The 19007-nt window shown below is 44.5% G+C and overlaps 1 protein-coding gene across 1 annotated transcript; it reads right to left on the bottom strand.

Annotated features, from left to right (window-relative positions):
* Positions 1 to 3909: 3909 nt before the first annotated feature.
* On the bottom strand, positions 3910 to 17925 carry LOC143766142 (uncharacterized). Its single transcript, XM_077253599.1, has 7 exons — positions 17867 to 17925; positions 11434 to 11567; positions 11125 to 11304; positions 10918 to 11041; positions 10737 to 10834; positions 10448 to 10538; positions 3910 to 6081 (listed from the first exon to the last, which is right to left on the bottom strand). The coding sequence occupies exons 2-7, from the start codon at positions 11488 to 11490 to the stop codon at positions 4979 to 4981; spliced, it is 1653 nt and encodes a 550-aa protein (XP_077109714.1). The 5' UTR covers positions 11491 to 11567; positions 17867 to 17925; the 3' UTR covers positions 3910 to 4978.
* Positions 17926 to 19007: the final 1082 nt, after the last annotated feature.

Raw genomic sequence — 19007 nt, 5'->3', positions numbered from 1 at the left:
AGCGGGTGATAAAGGGGGTTTTATTTACTATTCTTTTTAATTTGATCACTGTGCCCGCCATTTTCTCCCGGACGAAGACTCCGGCGGCCTGGGGGACGGCAGAGACTCCAGAGGTACAGGGACGTGATCAGGGGACCCTATTTCTCTCTCCTCTGATGTGCTATCACATCAGAGGAGAGAGAAATTAACCCCTTTACCCCCAAGGGTGCTTTGCATGCTAATGACCAGGCCAATTTTTACAATTCTGACCACTGTCCTTTTATGAGGTAATAACTCTGGAACGCTTCCATGGATCCCAGTGATTCTGACATTGTTTTCTTGTGACATACTGTACTTCATGATAGTGGTAAAATTTATTTTCAATGCTAAATTGGCTGGAATTGAGATTGGACGCCATGTCGCGTTTGGAGGGCCCCTGATGTGCAGGGTGTCCAGTGTTTAGGCACTAGTGACACCATTTTGGAAAGTAGACCCCCTAAGGAACTTATCTAGATGTGTAGTGAACATTTTAAACCCTCACAGAAGTTTATAACGTACAGCCGTAAAAATAAAACATCATATTTTTTTCCAAAAATGATGTTTTCGTCCCCAATTTTTTATTTTTCCAAGGGTAACAGGAGAAATTGGACCCCAAAAGTTGTTGTGTAATTTGTCCTGAGTACGGTGATGCCCCACATGTGGGGGTAAATCACAGTTTGGGCGCACAGCAGAGCTCGAAAGGGAAGGAATACCATTAGACTTTTTCAACACTGAATTGGCTGGAATTGAGATCGGATGCCATGTTGCATTTGGAGAGCCCCTGATGTGCCTAAACAGTGTAAACCCCCAATTCTAACTCCAACCCTAACGCACCCCTAACCCTAATCCCAACCCGTAACTGTAATCCAAACCCTAACCCCAACCCTAACTTTAGCCCCAACCCAACTTTAGCCCCAACCCTAACCCCAACTTTAGCCCAACTCTAACCCTAATGGGAAAATGGAAATAAATATATTTTTTTCTTTTATTATTTCTCCCTAACTAAGGGGGTGATAAAGGAGAGTTTGATTTACAATTTTTTTTTATTTTGATCACTGTGATAGGGTCTATCACAGTGATCAAAATGAACCAATAGGAAAAAATCTCCTACTGTTGCTGGGTGCCAGCCGGCAGATCTCAGCGGTGCATGCGCCTGCCATTTTCTCCTGGAAGAAGCTGGTAGCCCGGGGAACTTCAGGGGAGCCTGCAGGGACAACGGAGATACGGGGGGGGGGGGGGGGGGGTGATCAGGGGACCCTATTTCTCTCTCCTCTGATGTGCGGAGAATCAGACTTTTATTTTTTGCGGTCGCCGTTATACCGTTAAAAAGCGGCGCTGTGGTTTAAGTACCCTTAACTGCCACCATTAAAAGGCGTATTGGTGGATGTTAAGGGGTTAAATGTAACATCATTCTCCCCTGTTTGTGCCGATCGCCGGCAGAGCAGGGAAGAATGACGAGTACTGTGTTCAGCACCCGGCGTCGGGGAACAGCGCTTACTGCAACGCTTCTTCCCTGGCGCCCGTCAGTGTGGTGCTGATGCGGCACACACATGCCACGCGTATGCCGCAAGTATTACACACACGGACACTGATATCTCCGGTTACCAAAATATCAGGACATGTGAAAGAGGCGTTATAGGGAGTTTTTATGTTTGGCAGCTGTCACACGCCAAAAGACTCTTTGTATTGCAAAAAATAGTTTTTGCATCACCATATTTTGATAGCTATAATTTTTCCATATTTTGGCCCACAGAGTCATGTGAGGTCTTGTTTTTTGAGGGATGAGTTGATGTTTTTTATCGCTTTCTATTCCAATTTTTGGGAGACAGAACAAGCAAAAACCAGCAATTCATGAATTTCTTTTGGGAGGGGCGTTTACAAGGTTCCACATGTGGTAAAATTGATAAGGCAGTTTTATTCTTCGGATCAGTACGATTACAGTGATACTTCATTTATATCGTTATTTTTATATTTTGGCACTTTTATATAGTAAAAACTATTTTGTAGAAAAAATAATAATTTTTGCATCACTTTATTCTGACAGCTATAACTTTTTATTTTTTCGCTGATGACGCTGTATAGTGGCTCGCTTTTTGGGGGACAAGATGAGGTTTTTAGCTGTACCATGTTTATTTATATCTGTCTTTTTGGTCGCGTGTTATTCCACTTTTTGTTCGACGGTATGATGATAAACAGTGATGAGCGAGTATACTCGTTGCTCGGGTTTTCCTGAGCATGCTCGGGTGGTCTCCGAGTATTTGTAAGTGCTCGGAGATTTAGTTTTCATCGATGCAGCTGAATGATTTACAGCTGCTAGCCAGCTTGAATACATGTGGCGATTCCCTAGCAACCAGGCAACCCCCACATGTACTCAGGCTGGCTAGTAGCTGTAAATCATTCAGCTACAGCGATAAAAACTAAATCTCTGAACAGTTACAAATACTCGGAGACCACCCGAGCAAGGAGTATACTCGCTCATCACTAATGATAAAGCATTGTTTTTTGCCTTTTTTTTTGTGATGTTCACTAAAGGGGTTAACTAGTCGGACAGTTTTATAGGTCGGATCATTATGGACGCGGCAATACCAAATATGTGTGCTTTCATTTTTTTGTTTTTTTTTTACTCTAATATTGAATTTAGTGATAGAATAAATATTAATTTTTTTGGTATTATCATTATTTTATATATATTTTTACAATTATTAATTTTTATTATTTTTACTTCATTCTTACTTTTACACTTTGTCCCACTATGGGACACTCATTTTTTGCAGGCTGATCGCATCTATAGCATGCAGATGAAGTAGCATCTGCATGCTACAGAAGCTGTCAGCACTGCACTCTGTGCGCATGACAGGAAGAAGTTTCTCAGCTCTGGTAACCCATGACAACATCGGGTTACCATAGGAGCAATCGGGACACCTTGTCATGCCGTGGGGTCTCCGATCCAAAGGCAGAGGGGCTGTCAACCCTCTGCCTGCTCCCAAAATGCTGCGATCGTGTTCGATCGCAGTATTCCGGGGGTTAAGGAGCTGGGAGTGGTCCACGTGAGAATCAGCTGACACCCGGCCACACCCCCCCCATGTGTGTGGCCGATCACTAATGACGTACTATTCCGTCCATGGGAATGAAGGCCCAGGTCACATGGACGGAATAGTACGTCTGATGGCAGAAAGGGGTTGAATGGAAAATCTGACTTTTTTTTTTTTTGCGGTCACCGTTATACCATTAAGAATGGCGAACGCAACAGCAGGGTCAGTAAAAACCGACCCGAATTATGTTCTCTGGGGTCTCAGCTATCCCCGGCAGCCGACACCCAGGAGAAATTCCGACACTGGGTGGGCGCTATAACCTTAAACCTCAGCGCCATTAAAAAGCAGTGCTGTGGTTTAAGTACCCTTAACTGCCGCTGTTAAAAGGCGTATCGGAGGTCGTTAAGGGGTTAAAATAGTATTTGCCTAAATATGAGAACCTTTATACATTGTATAAAGAACTATACATACCCTATTTTTCACATTACAAAATGCTCAGGATTATAAGACACCCCAAAATTTTGAGGAGAAAAATAGGAACATTTTTTTTTTTATAAAATGGTGGTGCTTCTTATAATCCATGTGTCTTATTGCTTACCGGGGGTGATGGCTGTGGTGAAGCGGGGTCCCAGGGTCGCTGCTGGAGGCAGGAGTGTGGTGATGCTGCAGGAAGCAGGCTGGGATGAGGAGGTGTTCTGATCTGCGGCTCGCCGCTGCGGGTGTCCGATGCTGCTTTGGGTGTTCAGCGCTGCTGCGGGAGTCTCCGGAGCTGCTGTGGGGGTCTCCAGCGCTGCTGCGGGGGGCTCTGCTGACATTTTGTGAAAAGCCAGGGCACCCCCGCATTTTCATGGTTTCGTGTGTGGTGGACTTCGAGAAAATGATAGAGATCTCAGCACCAAGATCTCGGGAGGTCTCCCAAGATCTTGGTGCCAAGATATCCATTAGCACATGCCCTGCACCCCGGCGGCCATTTTCCCAAAGTCCACCGCACAGGAAACCATGGAACTGCGAGGGGCTCTGGCCTTTCACAAAAAGTCGGCAGACCCCCCCGCAGCACCGGAGACCCCCACAGCAGCGCCAGACACACCCGCAGCAGCGTCGGGCACCCATACCCGTTGCACCGCCGGACACCCCCTCATTCCAGCCTGCGGTCTGCAACAACGGTACCAGTAAGGGATATCCGCATTATAAGATGTACCCCCATTATCCCCCCAAATTTGGGGGGAAAAAAGTGTGTCTTATAATCCGAAAAATACGGTATATATCGCTATTCTTCTGTATAAAATATGTGATGTTGCTGTAGCCCTAATATTTCAATACATGAGGTCTCTGAATAGATAATCTTACTCCAGCATTACAAATTTAGATAAAGGAGGTGGGAAGCAGTAGTCACTTTATTTTAATTGGAATGGATAACACCAGATGATCCAACAGAGAAGGAATGGATCGTACATATAAATAGTAATTTGCAATCTGAACATGTTTATTATTGTATTATAGAAAAGTTAAAGACTTTGTTCACACATGAAGATTATGGATGGAATGGGACTGATGAATTGCAGATAGTTGAGATTGGGAGTTAGAAGAAGAGGGAGAAGAGAATATCGGGTATTTTTGGGGAGGTTTAAGGGGAAGTGTTTCAATACTCTTGTCTATATAGTGAACATATAAATACTTAACTGTGAAATATTAAAAGGAATATTGCATTTAATTTGATTTTTAGATAACAGATGTATATTAATAACTTCATATGTTTTATTTCAAATGTGAGTTCTAACTTACTTTTCTCATTTACATATTTGTCGTTACTTTGACTCTCTGTTATGTGTTTTGTTGTACAGTTTGACAAAAATATATGGTTTATACCTGTGTCAGTCTTGCTTTGCGGTCATCAAAATATGAATTTCAAGTAAAACATTTCCCACATTCTAAGTATGATAATGGCTTCTCCCTTTGTGAGATATTTGATGTTTAGTAAGATGCGTTTTCTTGGAAAAATATTTCTCACATTCTGAACATGAATATGGCTTCTCACCTGTGTGAGTTCTTAGATGTATAACAAGACTTGATTTATATGCAAAACATTTCCCACATTCTAAACATGAAAAAGGCTTCTCCCCAGTGTGAGTTCTCTGATGTTTAAAAATATCTGATTTATATAAAAAACATTTCCCACATTCTGAACATGAAAATGGCTTCTCTCCTGTGTGAATCCTCTGATGATTAATAAGATCTGATTTATATCCATAACATTTACCACATTCTGAACATGAATATGGCTTCACTCCTGTGTGAATTTTCTCATGTTTAACAAGACTTGATTTATATGCAAAACATTTACCACATTCTGAACATGAAAATGGCTCATTCCCTGTGTGAATTTTCTGATGTCTAAAAAGAGTTGATTTCTGGCTAAAATATTTCCCACAATCTGAACATGAAAATGGCTTCTTCCCAGAGTGAATTTTCTGATGTCTAATAAGAGTTGATTTCCGGTTAAAATATTTCCCACATTCTGAACATGAAAATGGCTTCTCCCCTGTGTGAGTTCTGTGATGTGCAACTAGTCTTGACTTAATTTCAAAACATTTCCCACATTCTGAGAATGAATATGGCTTCTCCGTTGCGTGAATACTTTTTTGTTTAACAAGCTCTAATTTTGGGTTAAAATATTTCCCACACTCTGAAGAAGAAAAACTTTTCTCCGCTTTGTGAATTTTTGGATGTGTAACAAGAGATGTTTTGAGGGTAAAACTTTTTTCACATTCTACACTGGAAAACGTCTTGTCTGTTTGAAGAGCAGTTAGATTTTTAACGTCTCTTTTGTGACTTTCATTTTTTTCTATAGTCTGTGATGTATCAGAAGATAGGACCTGTTTAAAAGTATCAGATGATAGATTTTTGCTGTGAGTGGATGACTGGATTTCTGGAATAGTGGCATAGACGTCAGTTATATCTTGAGTGATATCAAGGTCGTCTGATTTAAAAATTGAAGATGTCTCTTGTCCCTCTGATCTCTTGGTGCAGTCACCTGCCAAGAATAAAGATTATTTTTGCATAAACTAAACTGAATTATAGTTTTAGAATATTTCTAAAATACCCAAATTGAAAGTTATGTAGCAAAATTAAATTATTTACCCTGCTGTATGCCCAAATACTGTTACTATCCACATTTATAGCATTGCTGTAGCAAGAAGAAGCCACTTAAAAATGCATGGTGGTCATTTCTCCTGAAGCACAAGCTGGGCTCCACTTATTGAAAACTAAAATGGCATATATGAAATTTTCACTCTCCAGCAACCACTGCGTGCTAGTTTCCAGAGATTACCCATGGAGTCAAAATAGTCACTACTCCTAAAGATGAATTACGTGATGGTAATGCAGTCACTTTATGTGGATTGCCACCATTCTGTTTTACTGTAGTTCTGGCTGTAACAAAATGTCAGCCTGTTTTTTGGACCATACTGTGATCATGCTAACATGCTTAGCATTTTATGTCCTCCATCTGGAGGGGCCATGTGTGTCTTTGTTTCTCTCTGCAGGGGGCCTCAATCATATACAACTTTTCAGACTGACTAGAGACTGGACTTCTGGGACCTTCTTTCCCTCTTGGAATTAAATGTAGCAGATGGTTAAGAGGCTGCTTGTGAGAACCTCTGTGCAACCAGGGGGCTGATCGCAAGAAATAAAGAACAATAAGCCACTTGTTTGGTTTTCCCACATACACACTCCAATGGATGTTGTGCAGTACTTAGAGCTAACCAGGATATGTCGCTTCCTTTTTCCTGTATTCAAATGCACTAGCATCTTTTAGACACAAATACACTTTAACACTGTAGTGCCGGGACAGAAGCAGCACTCATCAGCCCCCCCGACATGCATTGGCATCATGAGGTCAGCACGATACTGACCTCATCACACTGCTGCTGGAGCCAGGCCGCAGAGGTAGCAAAGATGCAGCGGGCATTGGTAAGCTCTACAGGAAGAACCAAAGATCAAATAGGTTTTTTTTTTTATGTTACTTTCCAGGGGACATTGTGGATCAACTGGGGACATTATGGGGCAATTAAAGGGGGTGAAAGGGGACTTTATGCAGAGATATAGTGTGGGGAGATGTTATTAAAAAGTGCAGTTAGTAGGAGACATTATGGAGAGCAGCAGTGCGAAGGAACATTAAGAAGAGGGATGGTGTGGAAGGGATAATAACACTGCTCAAAAAAATTACAGGAACACTAAAATCCCACATCCTAGATATCATTGAATGAAATATTCCAGTTGTATATCTGTATTCATTACATAGTGGAATGTGTTGAGAACAATAAAACCTAAAAGTGATCAACGTAAATCACAACTAATATCCCACGGAGGTCTGGAGTTGGAATGATACTCAAAATCAACTTCAACCAACTTCAGTCGAAATGCCTCAAGACAAGGAAATGATGCGCTGTAGTGTGTGTGGCCTCCACGTGCCTGTATGACCTCCCTACAACGCCTGGGCATGCTCCTGATGAGGCGGCGGACGGTCTCCTGAGGGATCTCCTTCCAGACCTGGACTAAAGCATCCGCCAACTCCTGGACAATCTGTGGTGCAACCTGACGTTGGTAGATGGTGCGAGACATGATGCCCCAGATGTGTTTAATCGGATTCAGGTCAGGGGAACGGGCGGGCCAGTCCATAGCTTCAATGCCTTCATCTTGCAGGAACTGCTGACACACTCCAGCCACATGAGGTCTGGCATTGTCCTGCATTAGGAGGAACCCAGGGCCAACCACACTAGCATATGGTCTCACAAGGGGTCTGAGGATCTCATCTCGGTACCTAATGGCAGTCAGGCTACCTCTGGCGAGCACATGGAGGGCTATGCGGTCCTCCAAAGAAATGCCACACCACTAGTGACCCACTGCCAAACCAGTCATGCTGAAGGATGTTGCAGGCAGCAGATCGCTCTCCACGGCGTCTTCAGACTCTGTCACGTCTGTCACATGTGCTCAGTGTGAACCTGCTTTCATCTGTGAAGAGCACAGGGCTCCAGTGGCGAATTTGCCAATCCTGGTGTTCTGTGGCAAATGCCAAGCATCCTGCACGGTGTTGGGCTGAGAGCAAAACCCCCATCTGTGGACTTCGGGCACTCAGACCATCCTCATGGAGTCAGTTTCAAACTGTCTGTACAGACACATGCACATTTGTGGCCTGCTGGAGGTCATTTTGCAGGGCTCTGGCAGTGCTCCTCCTGTTCCTCCTTGCACAAAGGCTGAGGTAGCAGTCCTGCTGCTGGGTTGTTGCCCTCCTACGGCCCCCTACACGTCTCCTGGCCTACTGGCCTGTTTCTTGGTAGCGCCTCCAGCCTCTGGACACTACGCTGACAGACACAGAAAACCATCTTGCCACAGCTCGCATTGATGTGCCATCCTGGATGAGCTGCACTACCTGAGCCACTTGTGTGGGTTGTAGAGTCCGTCTCATGCTACCACGAGTTTGAAAGCACAACCAACATTCAAAAGTGACCAAAACATCAGCAAGAAAGCATTGGTACCGAGATGTGGTCTGTGGTCCCCACCTGCAGAACCACTCCTTAATTGAGTGTGCCTTGATAATTGCCAATAATTTCCATCTGTTGTCTATTCCATTTGCACAACAGCATGTGAAATTGATTGTCAATCAATGTAGCTTTCTAAGTGGACAGTTTTATTTCACAGAAGATTGATTTACCTGGAGTTATATTCTGTTGTTTAAGTGTTCCCTTTTTTTTGAGCAGTATATAAAGGGGCAGTATGGGAGGATACATTACTGAGAGTCGGAGTGTGTGTGGGGGACATTACGAAATGAGGTACAGTGTGGGGGTGGGGTATATTATATTATTGAGAAGGGAAGTGTGGGGGGATTATGGAGGGGGGAAGTGTGGGGGGACAATATGGAGAGAGGCAGTGAAGGGGGATATTTTGTGCAGGAAGAACAGTGAAAGAGCAATTATATACTCAGGGGCACAGCATGGGAGATATTTATGTAACAGAATAATGATTTCTTTATTCTAAGGGCACTGTGTCGAGAAGCGGTGCTGCAGACTGAGAAGATGGAAATCTGCAGAGCCGAGCTCTGGGCATGAAATCTCATCATGGTGTCTGTGCTACATGGAGACAAAAGGATGGGAATGACTTGAATCAGAGAAGATGTCACCTATAAGTTACCTGAATGTAAATGTTTACTTCTGATCCTGCCAGCATCTCATTGGTGATATACAGTATTAATGTTCTGATGGTTGTTCTACTGATATATTCATAGTACCCCTTTAACTTTTTTTCGTGGCCCTTGGAATTGGTTCAGTATGGTAATGTGGCCCTTGGAGCAACACATGTTGTGCACTCCTGAATTAGAGTATGGGACATTGTAGTACTTGGCAATCTAACCTATCATAGGGGACAATATTTTATCTTTGATGAGCTTCTTTAAGAAATATTAGACATTTAGAGACAGCTTTTCAACATAGTGTACTAAATTGGAGTTGCACTCATTTATAATTGACCATTGGAGCTACTAGAAAAGTAGAAAAATATTAGTGCTCCCCATTTTAGGAGAGATTGTGGAGTAATTTTCATTCCTTAGGATTGAAAACATCATGAAATTCATGACATGGAGTCATTAGAGCCATCAACCATGCACAGCTTAGAGATATATCATGGCATAGGTATAATATGTGTTTTACTGTAGTTTATTGTGAACTTCTTTGAAGTTAGACAGGTCTTTTCTCACAGAAACTGAAAAGTCAGGATAACGGGGAAACTCTGCTGTTACTGTACAAAAATGCACATTTGCTCAAGATTAAAAATAATTACATTTAATTTACTTTACTAATAAGGGGGACATTTTATTTTCTGGCCTGGCAGATTCAACATTTGATGGCTCCTGTACAATTTCTTATATAAAAGCTCAAACTAATAGACAAATTGCCTTTTCAAAGAGGAAAAGGGCTTGAACTCTATAGCGCCACCTGTGGGAAACAGCGGTTCTATAACTCACTATTGACCCTTTAACAAATCTTACAATATGACTTAGGATAAAAGCCAAATTAGAATCTCAATTTAGCGCTATAGAGTTCAAGTCTTCTTCCTCTCTGAAGAGGCAATTTGCATGTTAAATTTCCCACAGGAGCATTGGGTGGCGAATAAGTCACCTTACATTGACATGTCAGAGCCGGTATGTCACTCTCCACAAGGAGAAATATTACCCCTCAGACCTCAAACTAATAGGGCCAGTTTTGTGTGGAGAAGAATAGAGTAGTATAGTGGCAAAATGGTGACCTTTAATTGTGACATGGTCCAACTACACAACCAATAAAGTAATGACAGCCAGTGACTGAAGAGAATCTGTGACTTCTCTACATTTGGTGGTTACTACTCACCTGGGAAGTCATATGTAGGAATTTCCTCTTTACACAACTCATCACCCCTCACATATGTCTCTGTAGTATTAATATGGGTCAGATCTTTACCCTGTAACAAATATTGTAAAAGTCACAGACAGATGGAGAAGTCACATCTATGATCAGCTCTAATCCGGCCGTCTCCTACGTTCTCATTACACAAGTATAAAACATATAATGCTGGTGGATAAAACAAGACTGAACACAAAACCTTCACAGCCGTCTACACATCATAGGGGAAATCTCATGACACCTTCTCTCCACCTACCTGATGATCCTGAGGAACATTGGGAATTTCTTGATTACAGTCCTGTGGAAGAAGAGGACGGGGACATCTCTCTGGTGTTGTCCTCTTACTGGATAGGACTAGAGGAAACACATACAGGGACTGAATTCATTCATTACATACAGATAATTATAGACCATATGTATTTAGTCCTGTCTATTACCTGGTAATGCGAGGGGCTGGGGAACCTCCATCATGACGTCCTTGTACAGATTTTTGCGCCCTTCTAAATACTCCCACTCCTCCATGGACAAATAGACGGCGACATCCTGACACCTTATCGAAACCTGATACAGACAACAATACTGTCATTCCCCCGATCCCTTCATAGCGTTACTGTATAAAATCCCAGCATTCCCAGTAGTGTCACCTCTCCAGTCAGCAGCTCAATCATCTTATAGGCAAGTTCTAGGATCTTCTGGTCATTGATGTCCTCATGTATCAGGGGGTGATGTGGAGGCCCCATGATTGGGCTGTGGGTTCTTCTCCATCCCTCAGCCACAGGGTCCTGACATCGCTCACTAGAGGTCTTCTTCACCAATGTGTAATCCTGGTTATGGAGAGACTCATTAAGAAATCTCACTACAGACATTTCCAGAGTCCTCACCTCAACAGTTCTGTCCATCTGTTATTCCCATAGATAAGAATGATGTAATGTGACGTCATCAGAATCTCTCACCTCTCCAGTAAGCCTGAAGAGGATCTCTAGGGTGAGGTGTAATAGCCTCTCAGACATCTTATCCTTGATCGGTCAATCAGGAAAATTCTCTTATATAGAAGATTTCCACTGAGAAGATCCACTATTGTTGGGACCTATATGGGAAGAACGTGACAATGTAACATCATAAAGATCTCATGTAATAACACAATTACACCTCTCGTGTCTCCCGTTTTTCCTCATAGTTTGTAAGCTTGCGAGCAGGGCCCTCACTCCTCTTGGTATATGTTTTGAACTGTGATTTCTGTTATGCTGTAATGTCTATTGTCTGTACAAATCCCCTCTATAATTTGTAAAGCGCCGTGGAATATGTTGGCGCTATATAAATAAAATTATTATTATTATTACAGGAGATAAGGGGAACATATCAGGAGATAGAGCAGGAATTTAGTGATGAGTGATCACTAAAATGCTCAGATGCTCGTTGCTCGAACTAAGCAATTCCTAATGCTCAGATACTTGTTTCGAGTATAAGAAGTTATAATATATAATAAGAGGCAATGGGAAATCCAAGCATTTTTCCGGCAGACCCTACAAGGAGGCCTGGAGGGCAGTGAAAATATTGAAATGGATGAATGGAAGGAGAACAGCATCTGGAAGACCCCTGGAAGCATCTCTGACTTCCGGATCGCTGCTGAGAACAATGGTGTCACACTTTGACTCCACTTTAAGTACGGACAATAAAACATTCAAAATCAATGAGAAATTGGAGTGTGCAGGAAATAAATGTTCAGAAACATTATTTCCTGTATAATGACTTGTATATAAGGCAAAAATGTAAAAAGGATTTTTTAAAAATTACAAGTTAAGTAAATCAAAATTGATTTTTTTTTATAAAACAATTGGAACTCATAAAGGCTCTGCATACAGTGAAAAGCTAGGTAAAATTATCAGCAGGCTCATCAATAGACCCTTGATGGCAACAACTCGAGAGCCTTGCACTAAAATATTTTGAAAGTGTAGTTGAAAAAAAGTACCTCTACACTCAAAGGCTTTTCACAAAGTGCAAAGCCAGGAAAAAAAAATAAGTAGGGTCATCCAGTCATCAATAGACACTATCCATAATACTGTATGGATGAGTAATTGAATCTAGAAACATTATTCAACTCTTTTTGGAGTGCTTTATACCACCAAAATGTACCACAAAGCACGTAATATTCTATGGATGAAAATTTAGTCAATTTTTTCACAACCCCATCCCCCCGCCAAAAAAATTTTGGTCAAGTGCATCAGATATATATTTAGCAACGGACTGCAAACCCTAAGCCCTGACTAAAGACTGTATTTTGCCACTCTCCTTGTTCCTGCAACTGTCCCTCCCCGGGCTAAATGCAGAATGTAACGGACCCAAACAAAACATAGATTTAGCTCTTACTTACAAGGACTGTTAGTATGATGGTTCAGAATCGGCACCAGTATCAATGATAGAGGACTTAGGCTCTTTCAACTTTGCACGCATAGCCCTCGGCAAGCACTTTCTCCCTCCAATGAGAACTGTTCCTGAGCTGTGCCATGTCATCAGTGTGCCAAGAGTGGCAGCGTCTGTCCTTTTATAACCCCCGATAATGTCATACGGCCAGCCAATCACAGTACTGCCACTACCAAGATGTCTACAGCATTACAATGACTCGCAGGCAAGCCTCACATGATTTTTGGCTGTGTAACAGGCGCCAAACATGCGGGGCAGGGATTCGAGTTTCAAATTCAAGCATCGGCTAATGCTCGCCGAGTGCTCAGCGTATCCGAGCACTCAAAAAATCGAGAGATATCCGAGTATCACCGAGCACATTAACTCATCCCTACTGGAATGTCGTAAACATCAGCCACTTGCTGCATTCATGACTTGGATGTATTTGTAAAGGGGACACAGTCATCTCATACTGTGTGGGGGGATGGCGGCACTGTGGAGACATTATACTGTGTGTGGGGATGGCGGCACTGTGGGGACATTATACTGTGTGTGTGGGGATGGTGGCCCTTTGGGGACACTATACTGTGTGGGGGGATGGCGGCACTGTGGGGACATTACACTCTGTGTGGGGGGATGGCAGTAGTGTGGGGACACTATACTGTGTGTGGAGGATGGCAGCACAGTGGGGACATTATACTGTTTGTGGGGGGTGGCAGCAGTGTGGGGACATTATACTGTGTGTGGGGGATGGAGGCACTGTGGGGACATTATACTGTGTGTGGGGGGATGGCGGCACTGTGGGAACATTATACTATGTATGTGGGGGATGGCAGCAGTGTGGGGACATTATACTGTATGTGGGGGATGGAGGCACTGTGGGGACATTATACCATACCTCCCAACTTTTGAAGACGGGAAAGAGGGACAAAGCTTGCGACGCGCGAAGCGGCAAATTTTAGGCCACGCCTCTGACCACACCCATTCATAATTAGTCACACCCATATCCACGTCCCAACCACACCCATTTAGCACTGCTGATCACACTGTTTCATATACAATAATTATAAACAAAAAAATATGGCCACACAGTGCTCCATACTGTATAATGGCCACACATGATGCTCCATACTGTATAATGACCGCATATGATGCTCCATACTGTATAATGGCCACACATGATTCTCCATACTGTACGATGACCACACATGATACTCCATACTGTATAATAATAATAATCTTTATTTATATAGCGCCAACATATTCCGCAGCGCTTTACAGTTTAACAGTTTCAAACACAACAGTCATAGGTAACAATGTTAACAATACAGTAATAAAGCAGAATAAAACAAAATAAGCCGCCCCTGCTCGTGAGAGCTTACAATCTACAATGAGGTGGGGAGATACAAAGTACAGGTGTGTATTTACAATGATGTATTTACAATGATGGTCCAGCCATCTTCAGGGGGTGGGGGATAGATGGAGATAGTGAATGGGCTACACAAACACAAACCTAAAATGAGTTTGATTAGTGAAGGTGATAGGCCGCTCTGAACAAATGTGTTTTGAGCAAGCGCCTAAAACTATGCAAATTGTGGCTGGTCCTAATATCTTGGGGTAGAGCATTCCAAAGGATTGGCGCAGCACGGGAGAAGTCTTGGAGTCGGGAGTGTGAGGTACGGATTAGTGCAGAGGTTAGTCGAAAGTCGTTTGCAGAGCGCAGCGGTCGGCTAGGCCGATAGACAGAAATGAGGGAGGAGATGTAAGGGGGTGCCGCACTGTGAAGAGCTTTGTGGGTGAGAACAAGTACTTTGCATTGTATCCTGTAATGAATGGGCAGCCAGTGTAATGACTGGCGAAGAGCAGACACGTCCGAGTAACGATTAGCCAGATGGACAACCCTGGCTGCTGCATTAAGGATAGACTGGAGAGGGGAAAGTCACGTGAGGGGGAGGCCAATTAATAGAGCATTACAGTAGTCCAGACGGGAGTGGATTAGGGCGACAGTGAGAGTTTTTGTTGTCTCCATGGTGAGAAAAGGGCGGATTCTAGAGATGTTCTTTAGGTGTAAGCGGCACGAGCGGGCAAGAGATTGTATGTGGGAGGTGAAGGAGAGATCGGAGTCAAACATAACACCCAAACAGCGTGCCTGCTGCCGGGGTGTTATGATGGTGCCACCCACGGAGAGGGAAATGTCAGGTTTAGGGAGGTTAGTAGAAGGCGGGAGCAGAAGAAGTTCAGTTTTGGAGAGGTTGAGTTTATAATGAACACACATGACGCTCCATACTGTATAATGATCGCACATGATGCTGCATACTGTATAATGGCCGCACATGATGCTCCATACTGTATAATGACTGCACATTATGCTCCATACTGTATAATGACCACAAAGTGCTCCATACTGTATAATGGCCACACAGTGCTCCATACTGTATAAGGGCCACACAGTGCTCCATACTGTATAATGGCCACACAGTGCTCCATACTGTATAATGACAGGCACACACACAGCCCCACTGTATAATGACAGGCACACGCTCAGCCCCACTGTATAATGACACATACGCACAGCCCTACTGTATGACACACACACGCACAGCGCCACTGTAAAATGACACACACGTACAGCTCCACTGTATAATGACACACAAACACGCACAACCCCACTGTTTAACCCCTTCCTGACATCGGACGTACTATACCGTCCGATGTCGGGTCCCCTGCTTTGATGTGCGCTCCGGCGGTGAGCGCACATCAAAGTCGCGACATGTCAGCTGTTTTTTACAGCTGACATGTGCGCGCAATAGCGGCGGGTGAAATCGCGATCACCCGCCGCTATTAACTAGTTAAATGCCGCTGTCAAACGCAGACAGCGGCATTTAACTACCGCATCCGGCCGGGCGGCCGGAAATGAGCGCATCGCCGACCCCCGTCACATGATCGGGGGTCGGCGATGAGTCAGGAAGGTAACCATAGAGGTCCTTGAGACCTCTATGGTTACTGATCGCCGGCAGCTGTGAGCGCCCCCCTGTGGTCGGCGCTCACAGCACACCTGCATTTTAGCTACATAACAGCGATCTGATGATCGCTGTTATGTAGCAGAGCCGATCGGGCTGTGCCTGCTTCTAGCCTCCCATGGAGGCTATAGAAGCATGGCAAAAGTTTAAAAAAAAAGTAAAAAAAAATGTGAAAAAAATAAAAAAAATATAAAAGTTTAAATCACCCCCCTTTCGCCCCAATCAAAATAAATCAATAAAAAAAATATCAAATCTACACATATTTGGTATCGCCGCGTTCAGAATCGCCCGATCTATCAATAAAAAAAAGCATTAACCTGATCGCAAAACAGTGTAACGAGAAAAAAAATCGAAATGCCAGAATTACGTTTTTTTGGTCGCCGCGACATTGCATTAAAATGCAATAACGGGCGATCAAAAGAATGTATCTGCACCGAAATGCTATTATTAAAAACGCAAGCTCGGCACGCAAAAAATAAGCCCTTACCCGACCCCAGATCACGAAAAATGGAGACGCTACGGGTATCGGAAAATGGCGCAATTTTATTTATTTTTATTTTTTTGCAAAGTTTGGAATTTTTTTTCACCACTTAGGTAAAACATAACCTAGACATGTGAGGTGTCTATGAACTCGTACTGACCTGGAGAATCATAATGGCAGGTCAGTTTTATCATTTAGTGAACCTAGCAAAAAAAACAAACAAAAAACGAGTGTGGGATTGCACTTTTTTTGCAATTTCACCGCACTTGGAATTTTTTTCCCGTTTTCTAGTACACGCCATGGTAAAACCAATGGTGTCATTCAAAAGTACAACTCGTCCCGCAAAAAATAAGCCCTCACATGGCCAAATTGACGGAAAAATAAAAAAGTTATGGCTCTGGGAAGGAGGGGAGTGAAAAGCGAAAATGTAAAAACGAAAAATCCCACGGTCATGAAGGGGTTAATGACATACAGGCACGCAGCTCACACACACGCACGCAGCCATCACACACACACACGCAGCTATCACACATACGCAGCCATCACACATACGCAGTCATCACACATACGCAGCCATCACACATACTCCAGATACCTCATACACACATGACACACATGCAGCATCTCACACACACACACACACATGCAGCATCTCACACACACACACACACACACACACATCACACAATCTCCTCTGTGGTGCAGGGGCGGCTGATGTCCATGTGCAGCTCTTCAGTTTCTCCTGCTCACAGCTCTGCACTGTCCCGGCACCTCCCCCGTCTCTCCTTCTCTGCCGGGATACCAGATAAGAGCAGGAGAAGCCGGGCTCCGTGCACACACAGGAGGTATGCTGAGTCGCTGACCTTTCATCTTGATCGCTGCTGGCTCTCTCCCTCAGCGTGGCAGCGCCGCACAGGGGGCGGGGGGGGGGCAGGGTTTTCCCTCGGGAGGTGACCAAGCTTTTATAAAAAAAAAAAACAGCCCCACAAACCTTGCTCAGGTGCCGCCCCCTGCATTGTCCCCGCCCTAGGCACGTAGTGCGGGACAACTAATGTCCCTCCCGGGATCGCGGGGCTGACTGTCAAAATCAGGACAGTCCCGAGGGATCCGGGACGGTTAGGAGGTATGATTATACTGTGTGTGGGGGGGATGGCAGCACTGTGGGAACATTATACTGTGTGTGGGGGGGATGACAGCAATGTGGAGGGATGACTGTATCATTGTGTGTGTCAGGTTCCTATGAGGTGTCAGGATGTCACCATCTATTTCTCCATGGAGGAGTGGGAGTATTTAGAAGAACACAAAGATCTGTACAAAGAGGTGATGGCGGCACTGTGGGGACATTGTACTGTGTGTCAGACAGAAGCGCTGTACTATGGGAGCAATATGTGTTTCCTGACTTCCGGTTCTTCATAGTTGGGCCGTATGTATCTACCAGAGGAGAGGTGAGAAATATATAGTCCATGGGGAATCTCCAGCACCTACCTCCACCTGCAGAGCCGCACACCACATATATGGTGAGTGAAGGACCTTTGGTGACGTCATGCCCATGTGACGGGATGATGTCACAGGAGGGCGGGGCCTCCCAGCACAGACCTGATACCAGGAAGCTGTGGTGCTGATGACACTGAGGACTGAGGGGATGTTCCTGTATGGGGGCTGCACAGGGAACAGGGGATTGTGTGTGTGGGGAAGGGGAGCGAGCTGGTACTTTCTTGTGGCTGCATGTGGCGGTGTGCAGGGAAGTGTAGTGACTTGTATGTGGCCGCATACTTGGGGTCTTCGTGGGGGTATGAGGTGGTGTAGGGTCTGCGTGTGGTGGGTGGTGCTGAACAGGGCAGGGGGTGATGAGGGATTGATATTACTTCCATGATTCTTTTCCTGTAGGGGGCGCTGAGGACTGGTTTGTACATAAAGCTCCTTTTCTCAGTAATAGTATTGGGTGAGGCAGGAATGCAGGTTTCTGCCCGACCACCAGGGGGCGCCAGGCTGTGTAATAAAAGTCGCCTCCACATAGCGGGCTATAACCTCTCCACGTAGCGGGCTGTAACCTCTCCACGTAGCGGGCTGTACCCTCTCCACATAGCGGGTTATAACCTCTCCACGTAGCGGGCTGTAACCTCTCCACGTAGCGGGCTGTAACCTCTCCACATAGCGGGCTATAACCTCTCCACGTAGCGGGCTGTAACCTCTCCACATAGCGGGTTATAACCTCTCCACGTAGCGGGCTGTAACCTCTCCACATAGCGGGCTATAACCTCTCCACGTAGCGGGCTATAACCTCTCCACGTAGCGGGCTATAACCTCTCCACATAGCGGGCTGTAACCTCTCCACATAGCGGGCTATAACCTCTCCACGTAGCGGGCTATAACCTCTCCACATAGCGGGCTGTACCCTCTCCACGTAGCGGGCTGTAACCTCTCCACGTAGCGGGCTGTACCCTCTCCACGTAGCGGGCTGTAACCTCTCCACGTAGCGGGCTGTAACCTCTCCACGTAGCGGTCTATAACCTCTCCACGTAGCGGTCTATAACCTCTCCACGTAGCGGCCTGTAACCTCTCCACATAGCGGGTTATAACCTCTCCACATAGCGGGCTATAACCTCTCCACGTAGCGGGCTATAAC

This window comes from Ranitomeya variabilis, chromosome 4, assembly GCF_051348905.1.
Source record: "Ranitomeya variabilis isolate aRanVar5 chromosome 4, aRanVar5.hap1, whole genome shotgun sequence".
In the NCBI taxonomy this organism is placed as follows: domain Eukaryota; kingdom Metazoa; phylum Chordata; class Amphibia; order Anura; family Dendrobatidae; genus Ranitomeya; species Ranitomeya variabilis.
The sequence above is the reverse complement of the archived record's forward strand: the minus strand, read 5'-3'. Positions and strand labels throughout refer to the sequence as shown.

Bases quoted from the DNA above. Each gene is read 5' to 3' on its own strand.
- LOC143766142 (XM_077253599.1), bottom strand. From the start codon at position 11,490: ATGTCTGAGAGGCTATTACACCTCACCCTAGAGATCCTCTTCAGGCTT. The intron at 11,305-11,433 runs GTGAGAGATTCT...CTCCATAACCAG, and splicing joins TCTTCAGGCTTACTGGAGAG to GATTACACATTGGTGAAGAA. The intron at 10,539-10,736 runs GTAGGTGGAGAG...TATTTGTTACAG, and splicing joins ATGTTCCTCAGGATCATCAG to GGTAAAGATCTGACCCATAT.